This window comes from Anticarsia gemmatalis, chromosome 13 (assembly GCF_050436995.1).
Source record: "Anticarsia gemmatalis isolate Benzon Research Colony breed Stoneville strain chromosome 13, ilAntGemm2 primary, whole genome shotgun sequence".
NCBI classification, from domain to species: domain Eukaryota; kingdom Metazoa; phylum Arthropoda; class Insecta; order Lepidoptera; family Erebidae; genus Anticarsia; species Anticarsia gemmatalis.
The window spans coordinates 10,635,370-10,661,928 of NC_134757.1; the positions used below are offsets into that span (position 1 = coordinate 10,635,370).

At 33.1% G+C, this 26,559-nt stretch overlaps 1 protein-coding gene across 1 annotated transcript in view; it reads right to left on the reverse strand.

Annotated features, from left to right (window-relative positions):
- Nucleotides 1–26,559, reverse strand: part of Pkc53E (Protein C kinase 53E) — a 225,848-nt gene that overhangs the window by 20,019 nt on the left and 179,270 nt on the right. Inside the window, exons 2-3 of the mRNA XM_076122215.1 lie at nucleotides 3,411–3,442; nucleotides 2,594–2,676 (exon numbers count right to left, since the gene is read on the reverse strand). Coding sequence (XP_075978330.1) covers nucleotides 2,594–2,676; nucleotides 3,411–3,442 — 115 coding nt within the window. The remainder of the gene's footprint in view (nucleotides 1–2,593; nucleotides 2,677–3,410; nucleotides 3,443–26,559) is intronic.

The following is a 26,559-nucleotide window of genomic DNA, read 5'->3' on the forward strand; positions in this document are numbered from 1 at the left end:
ACGTGCTTTTATGTCATGTAATATTCATTTAGTATGGCCATTCTGTTCTCTATAACGAAAATAGGTATTTGTTTAATATTGTGTGTGTATGCTTTTTGACTTTGGTGATGTAAGCACGTTTTTTTTGGAGCTATTGTAACTTTGATAGAAAAACGTCGTAAGTGGTATTATGATGATTTGATTTTGTGCTTTTTTAAAATTGAATAACCATATGCATCAGTCATCACTAAGTTATTATAAGACAACAAAACTCCTAATAGAGGCTATCTACGTATCTATTCGTAATATACTCAGAAACTGTTGAACGAATTTTCAAGCGCTTTTCACTTAACGGACATTCACAATATAGGTTTTAGTGGGTAATTCTTCCAGATTTTGCGTTAATGACCTCAAAAAATATGATAAAGTTTAATAAGTCTTAATCATTTTTAGTATGTCTGTACTGATGCGGGGCTCTGTACTTAGGAAGGCTAATGTCTACAAGTACACTAGAATACAATATTAAATAAGATATATTATATGCCTAATTTAATCAAGAAGATGATTACACGTAACTGATATTGTTGCTCAAATTACCCTCAAATATAATTAATAATCCCTAGATTATACCGGTATAGCTTAAATCTAATTAATATGTTACTAATAACTAGTACCTAGTAGTATATTACATTATTAATGCGTTATAATTACTAATGTATTAAACTAAATTCAATATTTGAAGTATAACCTAAAATATGGGTACGTAAAGTCACAAGAATTGATAAAATTAAAATCTCCTATTTTAAAAATATAACTTTAAATAAGTTTAACCTAAAGTTAAATACTTACTACTCAATTAAACTCACTTTATTCCCAAAAGTAAAGCTTACATTTTAAACATAAAAAAAACCTAACTGGTTTCAAGAGCCCAATATAGACAGTGTCATTTATATTAGAATTCAATTTCAGTAGCCAATACAACAGGTGCACGGGTCGATAGTCTTATAAGCATTTTATATGCAGATCCAATGATGTTATTACTGCATACTAGACTTGTTTATTGATTTCTTTGTTAACTAGCCAGCACCCGCGTCCTTGTCTACATATTTTTAGGGTTCCGTACCCATAAGGTAAAAATTAGACCCTATTACTGAGACTTTGCTGTTTGTGTTTTTTTGGCGCTTTTATAAATAATGTCCGGAACCGTTCGTGCGCTAGTCAATCTCGCACTTGATCGGTTTTCTTATGTTTTAGGTAAGATTTATATAAGGACACAATAAAATGAATATCTGATTTCTGGGTCCCAAAACTTAAACTTCTGACCATACAATATAGTGCAACAAAATGTAATGCAACATTTTGGCAGTTACTTTTTTTTTTTTGAGTGATTAACCTGTTCTTTGAGTTTTATTCAAATAAACCACTTCTATTAAAATGCAAAAACGCTTAGGTATATCAGTATCTAAATGTTGCCTATTAAAATTTATAGGAAACTGTTTCTTACATTCATAAACTAAGATACATCCTAATTTAACAGTTACATAGACAAATTATCAATATACAATCTCTCAAAGTAGTGATGGAAACGCAAATGACGTCACTAAGTTAGTAAATACGACTATACGATTGAAATACCGCTGTATTGTAATACAAACTATTCAGTGAGAGATTGCAGACGCGATCCCGCGACACATTACACTACTATTAAATTGCATCGCTACATGAATACGTCTTGTTTGAGGTGCTCCTGGCTTCGGATGGAAAATTACTTGTGTATTTCGGTGTAGTATTCATTTAAGTGCGTTTATAGTGTTTTGTGAATGACTGGATAAGTCTGTGTTTTAACGGTATATGGGAAAATTTTCAGATTTTAAATTAATTATTCATATTATTGATATGCCACTGCTGGGCAAGTGTCTCCTCCCGGAATGAGGGAGTGGTTAACCTGAAGTCCATATACATACTACAAGCTTGAAATCATTTTGTTGAATATTTACTTCGGTTAAATACAGCATTTACTATGTGATTCAAATACCGCTGTATTGTAATACAAACTATTACGTGAGAGATTGCAGACGTGATGCCGCGTCACATTACACTACTATTAAATTGCATCGCTACATGAATACGTCTTGTTTGAAATGCTCCTGGCTTTGGATGGAAAATTACTTGTGTATTTGTATTTTAGGTATTTGAATTAGAATGTATTTTGTATTACGGGCAAAGTTGTGAGATATTTAATACAATGTAAAGTTTATAAGATTAAAATAGACATTTGTGATATTTTATGTTTTACAAAATAACATACTTCTATTCTTATAAATGATTGCAACATGGCTTCTATACTAAAGGCCGAAATTGAAAAAAAAATTGCATTTATTTGTTTAAAATTCATCATTCATATTCCTATACACGATTATTACACTATAAACTCAGACATGACGAAACTTACCAATGCCTAAAATTTTAATAGACAAACTGTTATTCACAAAATCTGCCAACAGATGGCGCTTAACTAATATCACTCACAAAAGTATAAAATGCAGTAAGTCCTCAAAAACAATTCAAACAAAAATCAACCTTAGCACGTAATAAATAGAGTTGTAATACTTACGTCGGAATCGGCCCCCTTGTCTGCGCCGGGGCAGGTGAACGTCACGTACTCGTGGCATCGCTTGTGTACCACGAAACTGCATACTGTAGACAAGAAAACATACATTATTACTTTGGTTTTTTAAAGACGTACCCGCGACACTAAGAATTGCTCTTGTGTCGCGGGAACTTTTACAAAGTACAACCAGATAAGGAACAACTACTTGTGAATCGCATAATAGTGGTTATGGCTATCTATTAATGTTATATCTGTATATTTGAGACCATGGTGTCCAAAATTAATGTATAAGAAAATCAAGGTAGGGAAGGTTCAAGCTAGTTTGTTTTTCTAAGGTTAATTAGTAAGGGTGTAAAAGCGACCTTTATCTCACAACAACAAAAAAGTGTTTGGTAATATTTTTACTTTGTATGTGTTTTTAATTATTCTTAATGCACACGTACGAGTAGTTTCATCATAAAACCACAAAATATTATTTTTCAAAAAATCTTCGAAGCCCTCTTAAAAGATTTCAAACTCTGTATGTCAAAGAATTCCATTCTAAAAAGCGTGAAAGAAAGATCGCAAAGTGTTCCTGTGACGCTTGGAGCGTGACAGTACGGCTCACACGCTACACGTAGCGTAGCCGCGTAGGCTGCACGTCACGTCGTAGCCGTGCTCGTAGCATTTCGTAGAGCTGCTACGTATTTCGTAGCTTCCGGTAATTCATATTGAAGTTTATGGTTTCGGGTTTTCTGTGGTCATTTTTTTTCTCTAAAAAGACTTGTTTTTCTCAGTTGTTTGAGGGAAATATAGATAAATAATGATGTAGTTAACTTACCTTGACACTGGTATCCTTGTTTGCCGAATCCCCTGTAAACAAACAGAAAGGGTTATATTAATAAAAACGTCAAAATAAAGTCCATCGATGTATTTATCTATTTCAAGAAAAAAATAAATTGCCAATCCATTATAAACTAAAGTTGACACCACAATTCATTCGCGCGATCAATATCAGAGTATGATATATTTTCATCCGTTTTTAAAGTCAAAATTAGAAAGAGAACCTGTAGTTTGGACTATTTACTGAACATATTAAACTGAGAGTAGCTGTAGGTGACAACAATATAGTATGTACATTATTCTCTCATTAAAAGCTTAAAAATATATTTTTCTACTATAGTTGCATGGGTTATCGTTGGCTTTTACTGTAAATCCACAACAGGATTAAAAAAGTCAGTTCAATAACAGTAAGCCACATCAGGGCTATTACCGTGGAGCGTCGCGTCGGAATTGAATCCGCGTCCGTCCGAAGCTATTAGTTCAATTAGCGGATATAACAGCTGTGCCTATGTTACGTACGAATGGATGAAGCAGTGACGGGGAATTGAATCTGTTATACTTGACGATATTCTGAAAAACGTAGTGCTAGTAAAGGGTTACATTAACTAAACCCTTGCTTTACCACTGTTAAATAAGTATCGGTTAGTTTATCAGAAGCTATCACTCTCTTACATAATATATTTACTGTAACTATCTGTCAAATAGGTTATCCAATACTTACCCGTGCAACTTGCCCTAAATTATATGCGTATTCTTATGATTGAAAACAAAAACTAACTGTTATATTGTTATATATTCTAGTCAAAAGCTGTAAGATAAGATCTAGAGTTACTATTTAACAGTATAACCTCCTCCCTAATGCCTTACGCAACCTTATCATTAAATTTTAGTGATCTGATGTTTGCAAAACCTTCCCTTAACTCTGCACTTCGAAATAATGGCAATGAATTTCTGATAATGATCTTAAAGTAGGTCAATGGTCAAGATGATAAAATTAAGAATCAGTTATTATTAGTATATCAGCCACACGGATCGATCTCTCAGGTTAAGCTATGCTTGCTGAGGTCGTTCTATGGATGGGTGATCATATTATACGTTCTGAGTTCCTCCGTCTTTCGGAAGACACGTTAAATTGTGCGTCCAGGCTGTCATTTTCAAAGATCTTTCCCAGTCGTTAACAGTAGTTAAAGGCTTGAAAGTCTGACAATGTAGTCTTAGCAAAGGGTATTACATCCGGAATCCGGTGAGACTGGAAGCCGACTCCAACATAGATGAAAGAAAGGCTAGACTGATGATTATTTTTAGTACATTAAAAAAAACAGCTAAAATAGGGGTTTGTATCTCTTCCTAATCCTGCCGTCATATTAAAACAGAAGAAAGATAATTTAAACATATTATAAGTTCAGAACGTACTTAGAGTTTTTATTAATTAATATTTATTCATTTATTTTTTTAATATTTATTCTAGAACTCCAACTTATAAAACTAGTACTACTAATAACAACAATATGATTAAACTTTCCACCCCATTACTACATCCAATCAGCTAACTTCGATCAGCTTCAGTCGTTCTCATGAAACGTGTTCAGTAATCGTTACTTTTTACTCTCTTCCAATCATTGTTGCAGATTAACAAGTACCGTTGCACTGATTGAAACACATTTTAGTAAAAACTAATTAAGTTTTGTTTTGGTTTTGAATATATTTTGTGATTTTTATTTGGATGGGCGTTAAACCCTACTATTAAACTAATATTTGTTTGTATTGCGTCTGTAGATAGTTTAGTTAAATCCACTTGCTTTACCTAAACATATTGAAATCTACGAATTTTTTTTTTCGTTTAGTCATGTTAAAATAAATATTATATTAGTCATGTTACCACTGTTTCGTAAGTTAATGTGATATTAATTTTTGGTCAGTATTCTAGAAAAGTCTACCCCGCAGTAACGTCAGAGTTCCTTATCCATGACAGGGTTAATTATTTTTATCATTCTGTACTGTTTTAAGGTAAAAAATACTGTCATAGCTTCACCCAAGGGATACTTCCTTTTAAAGACTCCACCTGTAGATCAAAATCGATAGATCTTGTATCCTATGAATGCTCGTTTTATGTAGGAACCAAATGTAAAGGCAATGCTGCCAGCATTCTGGGAACGTACCCCATTGACAGCGATGAAAAAAAAGTAGTGCGCTTTCCATATTTATTATTTTTATCTATTTGTATACATAGTGTAAAAGATTATGTTGTTGTAAATAATATTGACCTCATATAAATTAAATAATTGTAATCTTAAGCACCAAAATCATTAATACCAGCTTCATAACCACCTTTAAGCCCAGTTACACAACAGTAACATTTCAACAAAACAGAAGTCGCTCTACAGGGAAATTCGACAATATATGATAGGTAATTTATTTGAGATTCATAACATTATGAGCAGGGGCACATTACGAAGAATTACATTATCATATTCGTATGAGGCCATACAATGTACGACTTTAATATTCCATTACATACTTCGCGCTGAATTGATTTAGATGCCTTGTTTTCCGTGGAATTATACGGTTTTTGGGCTTTCAACTTATTGTGGTATTTTTAGGTTTTATTCAGTTTGCTGTGAACGAACATTTCCGTAATGATATTATAGAAAATTCCTTAAATAATAATTCCTTAATTAATAAGGCAATATTTATCTGTTGGGTTAAGACATCGGAAGATTATAGTCTTTATTGACTCATAAGGTTTTGCTACTTTTATTAAGATCAGTAATTGTAAAAGTTTTCTTCATAATGATATATCTAAGATGTATGATATACACTCACGTTTCGCCATTAGTAATGTTAGCCCAATGTAATTGGGGGCGAGCTTATTGCTATTTACCAGACCCGTTATCGAAGTGCGGGCTTCGATTGAAAATATGCGACGTAATATAACGACGAAAACTGCCGACCCGGGGATCAAACCCGAGACCTCGTGGTCAGCAGTCGTATACTCTACCGCATAGACTACAGAGGCAGTTAATATAAACCGACATATTCCGAATTGCCCCGACATAGTCTGAATATTCATTGACAAGCCTTTGACCAAATATATTAATTCTAGATTTGAATATTCTATATCTGTATTAATCTAGAAGTTATGTTTTAGTATTCTGTCTCCCTTTAGGTAATATTAAATGAGTGAATAAGAGATATAGGTATGTGTTGGTGTGAGAATTATGCATGGAGCTGGTGACCACATGTTATTACAGAAAAATATTTTCTGTACTGTTTTATCTACGGATTAAGATAGAATGTAATTTTATGTACTCAAGTATGTAGCCGGTTAGCCAAAAACAACGTCAAAAATATTAAAAAAAGTTTATGAAAATCCGTCCAAAGTTGTCAAAAAACCCGAGTAACAAACATATAACAGCAAACAACAAGTCAAATAGACAATCTCCTGCCTATCTAAGTCGTTTAAAAAAACAAATATCAATTTTTTTTGTCAAGACCGTTACCAAAACTTCAAACACAAAATTCAACTGCATTTCCTATTAAAACTGCAAACCGAACAAACGAACTGAAAACCGTCTCCATTCACTGCACTCATATCGTGCTGAGAGAGAGGGGGAGGAGGGGGTAGAGGAGGGAAGGGGGGGGGGTGTAAAGTGACGTCTTTTGAGCGCCAGCGACACCTGTCGGAAGGAGGCGACAACAACGCAGCGACAGATAACATCGGCCCCTCAACGGCGATAGTTTTCAATGAAACACACCCTTTTTGTGATTAAGCCTTTGTTTATGAATTTAAATGAATGGGTTGTGAAAAGGTGTGTTTGAAATTAGTGAGGTTGTGACCAATGTCCAGTGAGCACGGTAAATTGTAATGCTGCAGAAAAAAAAAATACTTGACTTCTACAAAGTTGAAAAGTCTGAATAACGTAAAAGCTTCATCTAAATTAGACACAATTGAGTTTAATATTTTTGGTTCCATATTTATCAAAATTGGTTCAGCAGTTACAGAGAACTTTCCTGGCTAAAAACCTTTACGGACTAAGTTTAGAAAGTCTAACAATAAAAGAGACATTTTGAAAAACAACACTTTTACTTTAAACTAATAAAACTATATTAGTCATTTCTAGTTTAAAATCAAAATGTGTTTCCTTTAATATTTAAATAATAGCCAATAATTCTATAGCCCTTACAAAACTAATGTTGTCAAACACATTGCATTCCGCGTTGAATTATTGAGTGGCAACACCACAAATGACAGAGAACAGTTAAGTGCTACGTGTTACTTGAAAGGGTTTGATGCGAAAATTACTAGTCTGGCAACACTAAACGTTTGTATTTCGTAGTTTGTTTAAGAGATAATTATGTGCAAGGGTACAGACTGTTGTCCAAACGATAAAGACACCTGGGCCAGATAACTGTTATTAGCGTTATTTCGTTCAGATAAATCGGAAATGATATAATATATAACAAAATAATGTTAATAAAACCAGCGAAGTGCGAATTGGAATTAAAAACATCAAAATATCATTTATTTTTACGTTTTTCTGTGATATTTGTTGTTATAACGGGAACACAAAAACATCATCTGTGAAAATTTAAACTTTCTAACTATCAAAGTTCGTGAGAGACAATATTTATTCAGTATCTAAATAAAATAACATTATTATACCTATATGTTAGCAAATAAAAATCATTATACATATTATTAAATTATATAAATCGTACGCACTCAAAATTAGAACATGGAATATAATCAGTACATAGTCATCAGCGCTTTCCAATCGGCTCTCTCGCGCCATTGGTCCGTAAAATTGGCACCCCTGAGCCTCCGCCGCCCCTCATTGGCGCAACCGTTGGAATTTTTATGTTGGCAACACAATAGAAGAAAAAAAGTACGAGGGAAATTTGTTCTCGTAAACGTTGAGTGTGTTTGTTCGAGTGTTCATATTTCGAATGGAAGTTGATTGTAATAAGTTCATATGTTTTTAAATATGGCTGACTTTTTTACGTTATTAAGGGGATGTTATGTATTTGTATTGTTTTTATTAAAATATCTAGCATGATATATTATAATGTTACATTTTCAGGTGTTTTAAGATACAATTGCTATCCATAATTTATGCTTCTATCTAATAAAAAACAAGACGTTTATTTGCCTACAATAATACGTACCAAAACTTAAGGTTACTAGCAAACAATAAAAAAATAAATGGAATTGACGGTATGCTGTCAATTTCATGAATCAAACATATGGCCCTGCGACAAACACTTTGCAAAGTAAAACCATATTCTAACCGTAACTTGTATATCTAGTCCTTTAAACCGCAACCATCGTTGACCAATAAGGCAATAACTTACAAGCCTTAACATATTAATATTAAACTACCCACGCAACGCTTACGAAGGGATAGACTTGACATGTTAAATTATTCCGTACAAACACTCTCTTGGGTCGTATCTATTAATTACTAAGTATCATAGCCCCGTCATAAGTCATATTGGACGATGTTTTAGGCTGTTTGTTTGTAAGGCTGATTTTATGCGCAGATTAGACGCTTACGATGTCGGTCCTTGTAGACTGCATTTTTTTGACATTCCGAGTCTTTCCGACTACCAACATAGCTATCCTGTTACCGGACAACTAGAGGCAGATAAATAATTTATAGGTAATAGAGGGCTTAGCTTATTGCCTTATAGCGGGCACCATATCAAACTCCGGACTACTATTGAAAATAATTTAAATATAAATTTAAAAAAATACCAATAATACTTTGTCCGATCTGGGCATCGATCTCGGGACCTCGTGGTCATCAGTCGGATACACAACCGACCGCGCCACAGAAGCATTCGAATATTTATATACCCATCAAATATAATTCACTCTCAAGCATATTCCGGTCAAACACCGCAAGAACATGGACAAACAAACTGTAACAGTCACTGTGTTCAACAACACACATATTTCAGAACGAAACAAAACAAATAAATATACCAACGTTATTATTTTAGCATCTGCGACTAAAATCTTTGAAGAATATTTTCATACTTTATTATTTTAAGAGATAATGAATTATACACGTTGGTCGCAGAGGTTAAAATTTTGTCGTCGAGCTGCGTAGCGTGGGTTCGAATCCCAACTAGGACAAATATTTATGTGATGACTACAAGTACCTGGTTTGAGTAAGAGTACCTGGTTTTTGCTCAAAATTAGTATTATTTTCTTTCTTTTTCTGCTAAGTCAAGACGTAGCTTTATTTCTATAAATGCCACGCGCAAGGAAATTAGTATATAAAATTAATTACTGAACGCGTAATTTGACATGTTATATTATTCAAACGTGAGTTCAAACGAAACCACAAAAACAATATTTTTTATGAAAAATTACTCACACACAGTGATGACGTCACAGAATTATTTATAATCTGTACCGGTGTGCGACAGTTTGTGGCTCTTTGATCTTTCATAAACATAATTATTCTTTTATATTTTTTAAAGCAAAGCTGTATTTAATTGAACCTATAATCATTGTTTTATAATTTCGGATAACTTTCCAACTTTGTTATATCGCTTTTTGATCTGTTTTCTAAGAACTTGAATTCTTTACAAAGAAAATTTTATTTATATACGTCAGGTAAAATGTTTGTTTGGCTTTTAAATAATCCTCAAGAGAAAAGTTATTTTTACCTACTATGCTGTTTTTACAAGAACAATGAACTAGTAAAAACATAATTTCTTATCATTTATTAGGGATCAATTTCAAAGCTTATGAATAAGAGTCAGATAACCAATCTACTAGATAAAGTGACAGCAGATGTATGAAAACCATTGTCAAAATTGCCATAAGATGCATAAAAAGCTGTAAATTAAGTCTTATTGATGCTATGATTCTGAAGATACGACAAATAACCGATTTATTTAAAATATCTTTAATAGGAAATTTTGTTACTGCGAAGCTGCCATATTGGGTAAAAATTCAGTAATTCAATGGTTTTGGCGGGAAAATATTCTTCGAAATTCAAACGCATTCTGTCAAAGCTCTATTAAAAAGAAAAACACTGCAACCTCAACTCATTACTCGAGACATTCCATTTACAAAAGGAATCCCCTACTACATTCTCTCACATTTATTTCTCGTTCGCAATCATTGCACGCTACACCGTGTAATGTCTTAGAGATTTTCTCTGTCGAGAAAAGAATGAGTTTTATACGTACTTGCAACTAAATGTCCTGTATTTACTTAATGCTTACATATTTTACTCACGAACACCTCGTTTGTCTTGGAAACGTGTACTAAGAAAGGCGTATTATTCGTAGATACCTCTCATTCTTCAAGACACATATGTTTAAACCAAGGTCATGTCGAAAATTGTACCATATTTCCGAATTTTCGAATAAAAATATCGCTTATTTAGTGGTAAGAATAGCTATGTTTTATGTGATACAAATGAACCTCCATTAATGCTCTTTTTTCAATGTACATTTAGATAATCTAATTGAAAGTTTTAGTGTTAAACGTCTCGAATTAAAAATAAACTTTTAAGATTTATAGACCTATTTCTGAATATCGTGTGTTGTTGTTGATTAATTTAAACTGCAATGGAAAGAGCTTAGCTAAATTCTTTTTGAAAATCAGTTTCAGTTTTAACACTATTTTTGAGGATGAAGATATAAGACTTGGTACTTAATTAGGTCAATATTTGACAAATTAAAATAGTAGTGAGAACTAAATTGATCCACCCAAATAACCACAGCTAACAGGCCATCAAAGCGTTCCAAAACAATTCGAAATTCAAAACATTCAGAGCCAATTCCCGCGTAAACCATGCACAGAGTAAACATAAATCTGTTGCACCTATAAAATATATTATCTGTATCGTATTAATAGTTCGTTTGGAAACGCGCCAACGGCCTGTGACGCGACGCGTTTATGTCAAATAAATAATTTTAATTGTCACTGTAATAAGCGTAAATCATATTTTTGTAATAGGGTTATTGTTTTCCGCGAATATAAATTACTAGCTCCTACCCGCGACTGCGTCCGCTTGAATACATTTCCCGGGGTGAAAAGTATCCTACGTGGTGGTAATCTAGGTTTCAAGCTGTAGGAGAACAAAATTTTGCATGTAGTAGCTAAGTAGTAGCTTTTGCGTAAAAGATTGACAAACATACATACAAATATTTCCTCGTTATAATTATTATTATAATATAGATTCCATTCCTCTTTGTTGAAGCATTAAATGTATTTTGAGTTGCCATTGTCATGTTGATATCTGAAAAGGTATATTTTGACAATCGTTTCATGGTTTCAGGTGAAATGCGAGCCTTTTCATGCAAACAATTGTGTTTAATTTTGATTTGCGTATATTATTACGGCTCGTTGCGAGGGCAAAATGTATTAAACCCTTTTGTTAGACTCATAATTCAGCAGGGTGAATTATTTTTAGACTTAATCAATGTTGTAAGATACTCAAAAGCTTCATGGGATCAAGCTCTTAGTATAAGTCCTAAGAAACATATTTTTGAAGCAATAGTAGTCCAAAGCTACAGTCTTAAGTCTGTCAACAGTCTTACCGAAGGGTATCGTGTTATAGCCCAGGTAACTGGGTTGTGAAGGTCAGATAGGAAGTCGCTCCATGTGAAAACACTGGTATTCAGCTGCATCCGGTGAGACTGGAAGCCGACTAAAACATAGTTGGAAGGAAGGACAGGCTGATAATGATGATTGGGTAGTACAAAGTTAATTTTATTTATATCTCTTACCCCCAGTTTCTGAGGTACATTTAGCGGTAGTTTATCTATTCAAAAGCGTTTAAGCTTATATGAAAAAACGCAATTGAATAGATAAACTACCGCTAAATATACTCGACACTTTTCTCGCGCTAAAAGCATGCCACGACTATACATTCGAGTATAAAAAAGCAAATAATATTAATAAATAGATGGTATTTTCTCATCAAAGAACAAGCCACAGCTAAGCAAGCCTTTATTAAGAAGGTTCCCTCAATAATCAAAGATATTCAGTCCAGGAACGTATCGGAAAACAATACTCCCGCACTCGAAGCCAAGAGTTAATTTATTCCATACACTATTAATGAAAAAGACCGAATATATCTCGGAATATATTAATATTGAAACAATAATATATTATATTGAGAATAAAATATTATATAACAACTAATTTCTGCTCGCGAATTCGTTCGTATGAAAAGAATTATTGATTTTCTGAAGTTAAAAGTAAGGCTGTTTGTTTCAAATCCCATTAAAATCTATTCAGAAGTTTCTATGTCAATGAGTAATAAATACTAGTATACTTGCCAAACTTACGTAATTGTCCCATAATTTCATAGCTAACCCACTCACCAGCTAACGTTATCATGAGATCGAAGCACTATAACCTACCAATTTTCGAGTCAATTTACATAGCAGCCCCGTTTATTCATCCATAACAAATATTCAAATGTAAATACTATTTAAATGCACCGGCTTGCATTTACATGCAGAGCCTTGCCAACATATTATGTCAATGAATATCCAGGTAAATATGCTTTATATGTATATGTAAATATAAATGCATAATGAGAATTCAAAAGTATTTAATATTAAAATGAAATTTCTACGTATTTTCCATTAAATAAATATGTCGAAAATACCGGTGAAATATAAATTAATTTTCTCTGAAAGATTATGTGCAGCTTTTGTGTCTGTTGAAGCACTTTCACGGAACAGTTTCAAACAGAAATTGATAATTCCGGTAAATTCATAAAAGCAGGTACTCGGAAACGAGTAAAGCCTTATTTCTCATTACAAAATATGTTATTTTCAACTTGCAATATTCTGTGCAGCAAATAAAACAGTATTTTGAAAAGATTTAAAGAACTACGTTTCTGATAAATATTTTGAACTGGAAGGTCCAAACTCTCGATTATGATAGGAGACGATTTAACCAGTATTTCATTATCTTAAACAAACTATAAAGTTTAGCACATCAGTTCTTTTATGATCAAGTAAACTCACGAAAACTAGAGATAAGAAAAACATAGCATTTTTTTATTGCATCATCTGCGACTGTAACGGGTTAAAATAACCACGAATCTTATCATTTACATAACTCATAATTCATAAAACTATAAACTTAAAACTAGTTAAGTAAATTCGAGTTTCAATAGTAATTCTTCACATTTTGCCGAGAGCGCGAGTTCCCTCGCAATATATTACCGCCACTGGCCCGTAGTTTAAACTGTTTCCGGATAGAATTTGTCAGGAGCCGCACGCCGTTCAGCCATACGTGCCAACATTACATAAAATGGCGAAACTTTACACATTCACATTTAAAAATGCATTTAATATGTTTAAATTTGAATATGTTGAGAATGTGTTACGAAAAGAGTGTAATGATTTTTTAAATTTAATTTTCCACACTATACACTACTATTACTATTACCTACACTTTTATACATTTTGAAACCGTACAAAGTATGTATGGGATTGATGGGATCTAAATTCCCACAGGCACGAAATCAACGGGATACAATTTTAGTCCCCTAGTTTTTAATAAAAAAGAAATAAATTCACAGTTCAAATAACATTCACAGAGTAGTGAGTATACAGAGAGAAGCTTATGAATACGATTCAAAGTTTAATCGTAATGACAACACTATTCATATTTCACAATAGAACTAAACAGGTCGCGAGGACAAAGAGGCTTTCATAGATTCAAGCGCCATCTGAACACTTCACGAAGCAAAGTTACCTACAGACTTCATAATTATGTGCTAAATTGAATGAATTTATTGATAAACGGTTAAATGAAGCGAAACTTTATGTATATGTTGTGCTAATAATTTCGCTTTGGCAACATTGATGTGTTACATATTCAAACGTATTGGATTTTGTGTAGGCGGTAGTAAACTATGCGACAATTATGTAATTTGCGTGTTGGTTCTAATCTTTAACCCTCCTCCCTTAACTTTTTAATCTTAGCTGCCTTAGTGGCGTAGTCATGTAGGTCGCCTCGCTGCTGCCATTGCGTCACGAGATCGTGGGTTCTATTCCCAAACAATTATTTGTTCGATCCACAAATTATTGTTTCGGGTTTGATTGAGCTTAGTGTCCGTTGTTTGTATGTTCGTAAAGTCCCCGCGACACAAGAACAATTCTAAGTGCGGAAGTTGCCATTAAAAACCCTTATATCAAAATATTATTAACTTCTCTGTTCAATAAACTAACCTACAATTTTCATATCATCTAGATTTCATGTTTACATTTAATCTGACAGTTGTTTACAAATATTTTTTTTACACTTCCAAATTCAAATACACAATGTTTTTAAAAGTAGCCAGTAATAAATAAGAGCACAAAGCCGCTAATCTGTCGATGACAAGTGCCAGGGAGCATTGAACCCTATTACGAAATATGAACACATTCCGAATTAAAAATAAAGAATAAAAATAATGTCTATCATTTTATTAAGCTGTGACCGCACTATAGCATTTCGGTGAAAGTTCGCAACGTAAGTAGTTCGCACTATTGCAATATTGGTAATATTTTGCGCGAACTGGAAAAGTAGGTACTCTACAGGATTTACTGAAATATTATTGAACTTATGGCTTTAAGTACTTTATGAGTAATATTGTCAGAAAAATTTAGGAATTTAATGTTCTCGCTCTGGGTTTACAGGCTGTTGTAATATTCATATCAGGCATTAATAAAATTACAATGTGGTTTTAATAGAAATATAACTGTTACGTACATACATATATCAAATCATGTCTTTTTTCCCAAAAGGATAGGCAAAGACCAAAAAACGCCACTAGGTACGTTTCTTCCAAACGTCCCTTGCATCATTTACATCCATACACAAGTATTACACTTCATTTTTAAACGGCTAATCGTATCGCCGACAACTACAGTCAAAGCCTTTTTGGATGAAGCGAAATTTACCCGTAAAATTGTAAAATATTACATGTCTATGTAATTTGCCAACCGAATGCGAAATTATTTCACCAATAATGTGGCAGCACACACACGCATCGGAAACGGTCCACAAATAATATTATGTTCAGCACATACCGAATTAATTCAGTAACAGTCGTATATCACGATGGTACGAAGTGGACCGCGTGACGTCACCGTGGAAGACTCACACGTACTTTTAAATAGCTTTCTTTATTATGAAATCTTTTTGCTGTTTTTTTAAGGGTTAAATCTTAATTTTTATTGAAACCGATTTGTCAGGTTTCCATTACAAAATTGAAGATTCTTATTGTAATATAAAAGAGCTAAGATAGCTTTAAGCAGTTATTACACTCTGGACATTTATTAATTTTCAACGACACACATTGTCAATTTCGACCATCTGAAATTAACTTTGTCACAAATCAATGTATATTTATTTATGGTTAAATAATAAAAACTAACTTTAATTTAATAAACCCAGATATCAATCGTAAAACCCACCTAGCAAGCAACAGTCCATTGTCTTTCAATAAAAAACGGGAAGAAAAAACCACTACACATTTGAGACGTTCATAAAAAAAATAGAGAGTGTAGGCGAATGTCGTAAAACGGGATAATATTTTTATAGTTGCAGTAAACTATTGAATGTTATTATACCTTCGGACCTTCTTCCGCTCATCTGCTTTTAAATGCGACACATTTTAGACAAGTCACGTAATGTGATGAAATATTATTTTTACAATCAACGACTATTTTTTCATGTTTCCATACGCCGTTTTATCGGCCGTCAAAGCTGCTTCAGCTTCAGCAAAACGTATCAGTATCTTTAAAAACGATGTTTTTACAATAATTTTATTATACCTGATTCAAATTTCAGCGGTTAAGTTAATTATACTAATAATTTACGGTCAAATAGGACATTAGATTGGAAGCGAAAAAAGAAAGTAATGATTTTGGTAAGAGCTTACTTTAACCGCGTTACGTACTCTTCTTCTATGCAGTTCTAAAACTAAACTAAATTGTAGAATATTAATAATTATGATCGGCAGTTAAAACTGTTCGACTGTTCATCACTCGTCATTAAACCATTCCATTAAATATAGATATTAATAATATAATAAATTAAGCTAAATTGCCCATTTCTCGTTTCGGTTTACGAATGAGAAATTTATGCAATAGCAAAATGGTCGTTTCGTAAACTATAATTAAGTGTTAATTTGTAGATATGATTATGACATCCGTCTCACATTTGTGTTTTAACTGGTCATGTCATATTTTGACATAGTTATGTCGTGACACACCTTTACGTTAACTGATTTGAAATATTCCCATACTTAAAATTGGTCGTGATTGACCAACCCCCGGTTTCTGAGTACATTTAGTGGTAGTTTATCTATTTAATAGCGTTTTTTTTATATGACTTTAAACACTACTGAATAGATAAACTACCGCTGAATGTGCCTCAGAAACCGGGGATTACTATTCCAAAACAATATACTTAAAAATCATAGAAATACGTTAAATTTTCAGGGCTTTGCTTACTACTTTTCTATTGTTATAACTATATTTGTGGATTAATTTTGACGAAGTTGACTAAGTTTCTATAGATTATCGAGCATTACAAAATCGGCCCCTAAAGTGTTAGTCAGTAATGAGATTATAAATTGCATATTACTCATTTCTATGTTAAAATTTACATAAAAATGAAGGCAATTTTAACAACGTACAGTTAGGTACTTGTAATTAGTAGTAATAATAATATATTAACCGTTTTAAAGATAACTTCATTTACTTTACCATATTTAAATAAAACACGCAGTATGCTATACAATTGTGTAATAAATATTCTTCATAAAAATATTTCTTATAAAACTGTACGTGTGAAACAACTCTAGAAAACCAACTGTGACAACATTTTTAAAAGCTATTCTCTATTGAAGTTTTTCATTGTTATTTTCAGTGTAAAATAAAATTAATAATCGTTACACCGGTATCGTGTAAACAGGCTTTTATAACACTTGTGTTGCCAGTGTTGTTGGCAGGTTGCCAGATGTAATTATTTATTTATTTTTTGACAGTGGATCGCGTGCCAATGTATTGTAATAGTACGACGCGTTGCTATGAATGTTAATTGTTAGTTATTGTTAGAATAGTATGTTTATTTTGTGGTTTATATGTTGAATTTTTAAGAATTCTGAGCTTTTTTGCGAAGCTTTTAGTTTACGAACCATTAGCTTTGTAGACATTGTTTTAAATTGTTTATGAAACGATTTATTTAATATTTACTATTAATTACACATAAGCATTAGACTTATTTTTACGTTCACCTGGGTGATTCAAACATAGCGTATGCTACGTTTTCTCAACCCATTACTGTCCCACCGCTGTGAAATGGTCTTCTCCTGAACAAGGGAGAGATTAGACCTTGAGTCCACCACGCTGGCCTAGTGCGGGTTGGAGACTTTGCATGCCCAATAAATTCATATATTACATATCCATTACTCAATATACAGTGCAAGGAAAATCACCATGTTTCATATAAAAATAGAAAATAAAGAAATCAATATAAGGGTGTATACCAAAAACAATAACTGCCAATATTTCACCATAAACAAAATAACACAAGAACTAAGACAAAAACTCATCGTCACGTAACATTGTGTAATCTAATTATCAGAGAGCACGTGTGTTGGTACTGCTCATAAAGTATTCCATGAACCGTGGAAGACTTTCTCAGAGCCAGGAAAAGAGAGAAATTATATCCCATGAACCTCGAAACAGAAAATTAACTATATAACGCGGAAAATAAGAAATTACTAAGTACTGTAAGCATAGAGATAATAATATGAGCAATTAATTATTTGCTTGTTCTTTAACTGGTTCAGCAAGTTGATAATAAACTTGTTTAGAAATACTTTAGTAACGGCATAAAAAGAATGCCCGTTAATTTGGAGACTATATATCGAATTTAATTCGTCAATTAGGTGTTAAAATTAAATTTACCCCTAATTTTCCTTTTAAATGACAGTAATTGTAACGACAGCTGGTGTTTTTCATGGCCTAACATTACACGCGAAAGCTTACATGTGTGACCTCCTTTAATTGAAATTACGGGAGCGAGGGCCGAGGTGTGAACGTGTCACGCAAACCACTTCTTTTGATACAAAGACCGACATAAAATGATCAAGTGCGCATCAAACATTTACTGTCCTGCACTTTCACAAAGAAAAATGAAATAAACAAATGGGAATTGTACTTTTCTTTGTAAAACAACTAGATTACACTGAAAGCAACGTTGATTTTATTCGCATTGTATGAGAAAACAATCGCAAATTGCATTTACAACACTGGCAACATTATAATCGCGATTCATAAAGCGAAAACGCTGGCCGCAATCTCTCTAAAAAGTGTAAAAAAAATAACGTAAAAAGTCGTTGAAACGTCGTTCTCCAGATTCAAAAGTGGAACGGGAATGTTGCGTGCCAGTTCCACCCGACAATGGCTCTCGAGCGTACCATCGATATAGTATACGGCCTTTTTGCTTTAAATTATTTTTTTTCGAATCCCGTTTGATTTTAGAAATGAAGTACGAGTGTCTATTGTGTTTCAGTTGCGAGGGTGTCGGCTCGAGGTGGGAGAGTCTTTGAGTCGCTTAAAATGTATATTAAGGGATTTTTAATGATGACTTCATAACGCCGTGTTTCCGAGCTGGCATTTTGTTCGGTCAGCGAGTTTAAACAACGCTGCCGTTGCTGTGACTATTTACAATCCACGTTAATAATTTTACGTGCCCGTTGTTAATATTCAAATTCATTTGTCATAATTGCACTTTTTAAGTTCTAAATGTTAATAATGGGGAAATAGTAATTCCAGCTGTAAACGTTTCAGATTAGTAGTTAACTTATTATTTATGGAGATATAGTGATTCTGGTTGTAGTAGTTTACTCACGTTTTACTAACTAGTATTCATCTGGCCGAAGCCGACACAAAGAAAAATCTCTTAAATGTCCAAGTCCGAGATGGGCTGCGTACTGCAACCATAGACGACATTGTAGAGTAAGGTAGTGTTACTGCACTTACTATAAACTTTAAAGAGATTTGTGGACATTTATCACGTTGCTTTTTGCAGCTTTTTTTAGGCATAAATATATTTCTAAGCTTTCGCCAAAGCGAAGTAACATTGCGTATTTACAAACCCACCTAATTTAGGTAAATACCATCAAAACCAAAAACATCTATTTATACTGTCGCCATCAATTTACCATATACCTCAAAGCCGAAAAAACAAAAGTAAATAAAACTCAAAGATGAAAGTCATTTGTAAATACACTAACGAATACGGTGTTTATTCAAACTGTGTACGCAAAGACTAAAATTACAGATGATTTGTATCTCATCAGAAACTGTTTATTTTACCTACGCAAGTACTCTGAAATATCTTACAGTAATGTTCTGTGAAAATGTTTTTCGAGTAGACATTAAATGGTAATTAATATTTTCGTTGTAGTTAATTGTTTGATGAATTTTCTAGAGAGTAATTTGTGAGTTATATTTGCGAGCTTTCTACCATTTTGGATAGAAATTTAGGCTATGGCTTGTGACCGTGGGCGAAATGTCAAGAGAAATAAAGCTAAGTATAATTTACGTTAGTTACAGCTTTTTATTTATTTGCATATTATAGACACCAAATTATAAAATAAATCAAAATTTACATTTTCTACGAATTTAAAATTAAAAAAAAAATGTCTTTCACCAATAAGACAACAACGAATCTTATAGTCTACCTTCAAAGAAACACTAAGGGTGACAAATCAACATCGGGCTATGCTGCGCTGTGCTATGTTTGTACTCGATGTTGTTTTAAACAGAGCGTAGCCTCATACAGCGCAGCAAAGCATGGTTTGTTTGTATCCTCATTAAAATATTAGACGAGCGAGGTGACCAAACAGAGCACAGCATAGCTCGTGATGATGATTTGTCACCCTAGAAGCTTAACCAAGACAGTTTCACAAAAAAATACCAAATAGCCAATAACACAATTAATTAAAACTCAGCCATTGGCGTGAAGTGCTCTATCTCTATACTCTCAAGTAATAAAACGGTTGTTATTAAGAGGTATTCCGTGTTGGAATCACTCAATGGAACTTTGATTGGCCTGTCAAACTTTCACAACGTCTGTTCGCGGAGACGTCTGCGATTGACAGCTGATTAGACCTACATATTGAGATATTAGTACGAATAAGAAGCTATGATGAAAATAAAATATGTCCCGATTGAGTGCGTTAAAAGGTTGTAGTTCTTTAAAACTGCTTGTCATTTAATGATGGCATTCTAAAGTCCCTTCGCCGCGTCTTTCTGACCGCTAGAGATAAACTAAACACTACTGAATGATTTTCATCTTACTTTCATCAATAGATAGAGCGATTCTCCTAAGACGCTTTTTGAGTATTATTTGTTAAGATTAATTGGGTGTTATCCGGGTACAGCCGGGGTTTGCTAACGCTATCCAAACATATAGCTAAATTGTTAAAAACGTACGTCTTTCTTCAGATCAAAACATCATAAGCGCCATAATTTCGCGGTACCAACAAATATGGGAGCAAAAACGGTGCTGGCAGGGCTATTTCTATAAGTGGTAATAATAGTTTAATGGACCTAAACTACAACGTGTCGGGTCTATAAATCAGTCTATGAAAAATTTTGCCAAACATTTCATTTTCAAATATAGACGAACATTTGCATGGTAATTAGAACTCGATAGCATAATTAAAACAACATTCTAAAATGGAACGTGAATTCCAAAATGGAATATGAATATTCTAAAATTGGGCACCTATTATTAAAATATCCAGTTCCAAATATCGAACGCTGGCTGCATGCAATTTAATCTCTGGTACACCTATATACTCGTACCATAAATAGTACATAGTGGTGTGTAAAGTTCTATGTATAACAAATATTCCAAAGACATCACACATGTACTCGTATTTGTTCTTTTAATGTACGTAAGAGAATGAGGCAAGGGAATTTGTAAGTAACGTTCCAAGGGATTTCTTTGGTCTCTGCCTACCCCTATGAGAAAAAAAGCGTCATATTATGTATGTATCTTATTCTATGAAGCAGCGAATATATAACTCACTGGCCATTCCCACTTGGCTGTCAAAGAAGTAATTGAAATATAACAGCTTAGCCTTTTTTTCCGAACTATGTTGGAGTCGTCTTCCAGTCTGAATACCAGTGTTTTACATGGAGCGACTGCCTATCTGACTTCAACAACCCAGTTTCCTGGGTTATAACACGTTACCCGTTGGTAAGACTGATTGTCAAGTCTCTGACAAATATGTGTGTAGAAAGAATATTCCATAGATATCTTATTCTATGAAGAAAAGTATATTACCGTCCTACTGCCTAACCCTACTTGTCTGTCAAAGGAGTTAGTTAAAATTAATTATAATTTCAAACTGTATTGCGACCAAAGGATGAGTTCCATATAATTTAGCTACGATTGCAATTCCATAACAGATAGAGCTTTGCAGAATTATATTCGCTTAGCCTTTGTTCCAAACTATGTTGGAGTCGGCTTCCAGTCTCACCGGATGCAGCTGGATACCAGTGTTTTACATGGAGCGACTGCCTATCTGACCTCCACAACCCAATTACTTGGGTATTAACACGATATCCTTCGGTAAGACTGGTTGTCAGACTTTCAAGCTTCTGACTACTGTTAACGACTGTCAAAGATCTTCGAAAATGACAGCCGGGACCCACAATTTAACGTGCCTTCCGAAACACGGAGGAACTCGATATGTATAAGATGGTCACCCATCCACGAAACAACCTCGGCAAGCGTAGCTTAACCTCAGAGATCGATCCGTGCGGCTGTTGTAAACTAAGCCACGAGCTCCTCTTAGATAGAGCTTTGCAGAATTCCTCTTAATAATTTATAATTTACCGGAATATTATTCACAGTGTGATTAAAATACGTTCCGTGAATAATTATACAAATGTAAATAACTGTTAATACATCGGAAATGTGCACGTTTTCCAATATTCATTATCGATCAGCTTCAATTGAAACGCACTGCGCAATGAATTCCAGTAACTTACAAAAGCCATTTTAATCAAAACATATTTTAATCAGCAGGTTGTGCACCTCTGTGTCATATCTCCATCTCGCTCTAACTTATGTAAATGTGTGTATATCGGTCCTTGTTTATTCAGGGGTAAGTAATAGGCGGGTGAAATTTTACGCCACGTAACAGCTGTGGCGATCTGTTCTCATTGCGAATTGGCTGATAATAAAATATGTTACTGTTTAAGGGTATGTTCTGTTCACGTATTTGTTATGGAGTAGTAAGAATTGGAAGCTTGCAATTTAATATGTATTTCTATAAGATTCTAGAGCTTCCGCCTTTTTCGGTTGATGACATATGTATATTTTTATTATGTTCCACAAGGCATATAACAACAAAATACATAACAAAAAATTGCGCCTTTTCTCATAGGGGTAGACAGATACCAAACTGAACTAACTATAAACTTGTTTTATTTCATTCACGCTCATTCATAGTACATTATTTCTAAAATTTTAACAGCATACGTAAATATTTCAGTGAACTTAAATAAAAAGGCATTGTTTTAACTAAGTAACAAAGTGAAGCGACACAGTCTGCAAAATGTAAAAATATGGATGCAAAAATATATTTCCATTTTTCTGCATTCACTGTCTTCCTAGTAAAGTGCTATTCAAATAGAGCTAGATTTTTTTGTCTCAATTCCTCCTTTGATAAAAATATAGTCTGAAATTCTTAGGACCAAAGACTTTTAAAAGTTTATAGACAAAAGAAAATCTTTTGTTTTCATTGTCTTTGCTATGTAAAGTACAAATGCATTTCTAAGATATTGGTCAACACTTGCAGATTTTATACGCAAACGTAGGACAAAAATATAAGATTTTTATATATTTTTAACATATTTAAAATGTGAGTGATTTCTCCATGTATAATGTCAGTCCCATGTAATAGAGGGCAAGCCTATAGTTTACCAAACACATTATATTTTAACTCCGGGCTACTATCAAGAAATCTTGTATAGATAGATGCATGGATGTGAATGAAGCAAAGGAAGTTTGTAAGTATCGTACCAAATGGCGTACCCCTTGAGGGAAGAATGCGTGACTTTATATATGAACGTATGTAAATAATAAAGCTACTATTGAGGAATATTCTGAAACAAATAACAAAAGCCCAATAGCTGATTGCCCGACCTGGGAATCGAACACCAAGCGAATGTTCAAAATTCAAAATACGAAAAAGTGGGTGGAAGTATTTATATTTCGATTTAACGCGAAACAGCATTTTAAAAAATATATATTGTAAAGCAAAAAACTGTAAAGCCTATAGGGCAGAATAAAAAAAAAGAATATTACTTAAAAAAATTAAGAAAATCATATTATCTTTCACAAAAAAGTCGAAATCAAAAAAGCATTAATTAAGGCGAAATCGTAGGTGTAACAATTAATGACTAAAAATCTATATCATTTCATAATATGCACTACAAATTTTACAAAATACTGAAAGCAACTCGTCTGATGAAATCATATAAAATCATTGGAGTATCGAAATAGCCCAATTGACGACAACAGTTGTAAATTGTAACGATTATTGTACTTTTATTACGTGATAATGTGCTTCGCTAATATTATAGCGATACCATATACCTAACAACAATGTATATATTGTTATGTGTGTACGTGCTGAAATATACTAGAGAAATTAGTGTATTGAATAGATGTGTAAATGGATTGGTTAAAAATGATAGTCAATGCGTTTCGTCGGTAAAATTTGAGATGAATTAAAGTTCAATATTTTGTTATTTGAAAAGTAAGTCTTTAGTTGTCTGCATTCCATTACCAATAAATAGTATTATTTATAGTTAAAACTCAATATGTCTAAGGGTTTTTTTATGAAACAAAACAAACAAATTATGTCTTTCATCACCTTTATAATAATAAATCCACCACTGGGATACAGATATCACTCGGACAAATGTAATGTAAACTCAAAAGCATGATAAAAAGCTTGATAAGTCCGCATAATTATAAATTACATGGTTATTAAATCTAATATATAAAATTCTCTCGTCACAATTTTACCGTACTCCTCCGAAACAGCTTGACCGATTCTCATGAAATTTTGGGAGCATATTGAGTAGAGGACTGAGATTCGGCTTACATCTATTTTTCATGCCCCTAAGTGACACTTTTTTTTTTCTTTTTTTTATGGCAAAGCAACGTTTGCCTGGTCAGCTAGTAAAGAATATATTTAAAAAATCGAGAAGCTCCTTTAAACTGTTACTTGTAATCTCCCTGTAACATAAAATGCTACATAGCACATAACATAATACAAATAGCTAATTGTAAGCTGCATGCAATGTACTGACTAATCTATTTACTTCAATTAAGAACCCTCTGGTTCCGTATTACGTTATTTCCTACCTGGTAACATTGGCCGATCTAATATATTTCTGTTAGCATTGCTCATGCTAGAATAATAAAATAATTTTATTGCAGTCATTAGACTGCTATTATTGTGTAAATTAAACCAATCAACTTTTCTCTTAACCAAGAACTGACCCACTGCTGACCAAAAGCCCCCTTTTTCTTTCCAAATCGCCTTATCGCCGCATTTTTTTTATTATAAACAGTATCGCACGTATTCTTCAACTACATAAGGTACCAGTCAATCATTCTTTCATCTCTTTCTGACAATCTAAAAAGGATAAAGACAAGACATATCTCCTTGCTCTATTTGCATATTATCACAGTGGTTTCAATATCTACTAATTCCCTCGCACGTATTATTAACACAGAAATTACCCTTTTGTCTGTCTTTACATTGGCTCACCTCTATTAAGTCAACAAGAGGCTTTACCATGGCGTAGATAGCTAATTTTGTCATTAATTTAAACAAACATATAAACCATAAAGACGTTTTACACACATTCATTCAGTTCCTAAATATTTGGCGTAGAAAAATATATCGGTTAAAACATTTTTTTTAGGTATTTTTTTTAGTTTTCTAATAATATTTGAGCTAGATTTTACACATTTTTATTCTAGTTTTTGCTTTGCCTTGCCTTTAATGCGTAATAATTAATACACTATATTCTATATAGATAAATAGAAGAAATAAAAAAATAATTAAATAGATATTTGGCGATTAAAAAGAGTGGTCTGGAACTGGCGGACCCGAACTGATGGTAAACTCTAACTGTATTTTTGACAATCATAAGTGTCTTAATCCAAACGAATAAATGATTTGGTTTTGACTTTGAAACATAATAATATAGGTACTAGTAAGGATAATTCAAGAAAATGTTACATTCGAGGACCTAAACCTTTGTAGCTAGTACATATAATTATTTATTTATCACAATTCTAAACACAGTATTGTTGACACGCCTCGTGACTCTATAATCATATGATCAAACAAGCTCATACAAACAATACAAGTCTAATGCAATGTTCTGAATCGCTCAATTAGAACATACTGGATTCCCATTGTACGGCCTAGAACAAACATTATGTATAGGGATGGTACTAAGCATTTACGGAACCGTAGTTTTAAGATGAACGGATTTAAAGGTGAAAATGAATTGCGTATTTTTTTGCCAATTTGTCAATCTATGTGCAGTGCTGCCAGTCTTCTGGGCGCGTTATTCTGAAGACGGCGATGGGGAGTTATATAATGATGTTTTATTTTATCACTTCCGCTTTATGTGTTAGTATTTTATTTGGTATTTGTTATAGTATAGTTAACATATAGGTGTAAATATTTTAAAATAATGACGTTCTGTGTTAATACGTTGTAATATGATAAAAAATGCAGTTTCAACGTTCAATGTTTCAAAGTGTAGTCTTGCCTTAGCCCAACTTAAAAAAGAACCTAGTTTAGTCAACTGGCAAACACTAGGCATAATAATCTTGATTTGTATGTATCTTTGGTCTCAGTCTATCTTTACGGAAAAAAACCTTGATTTAGTATGCAAGTACGTGTGTTGTCCAATATCCTATGTATATTTATTTGTAAAATAGACTAATGGAGTGAACTATTAGTGAGAAATGACCCTTAAGTGGTAAAAAACTTGAGTGTCACTCAGATTCACAAAGAACTTTTGAGAGCAAAAGGCTAACTTTG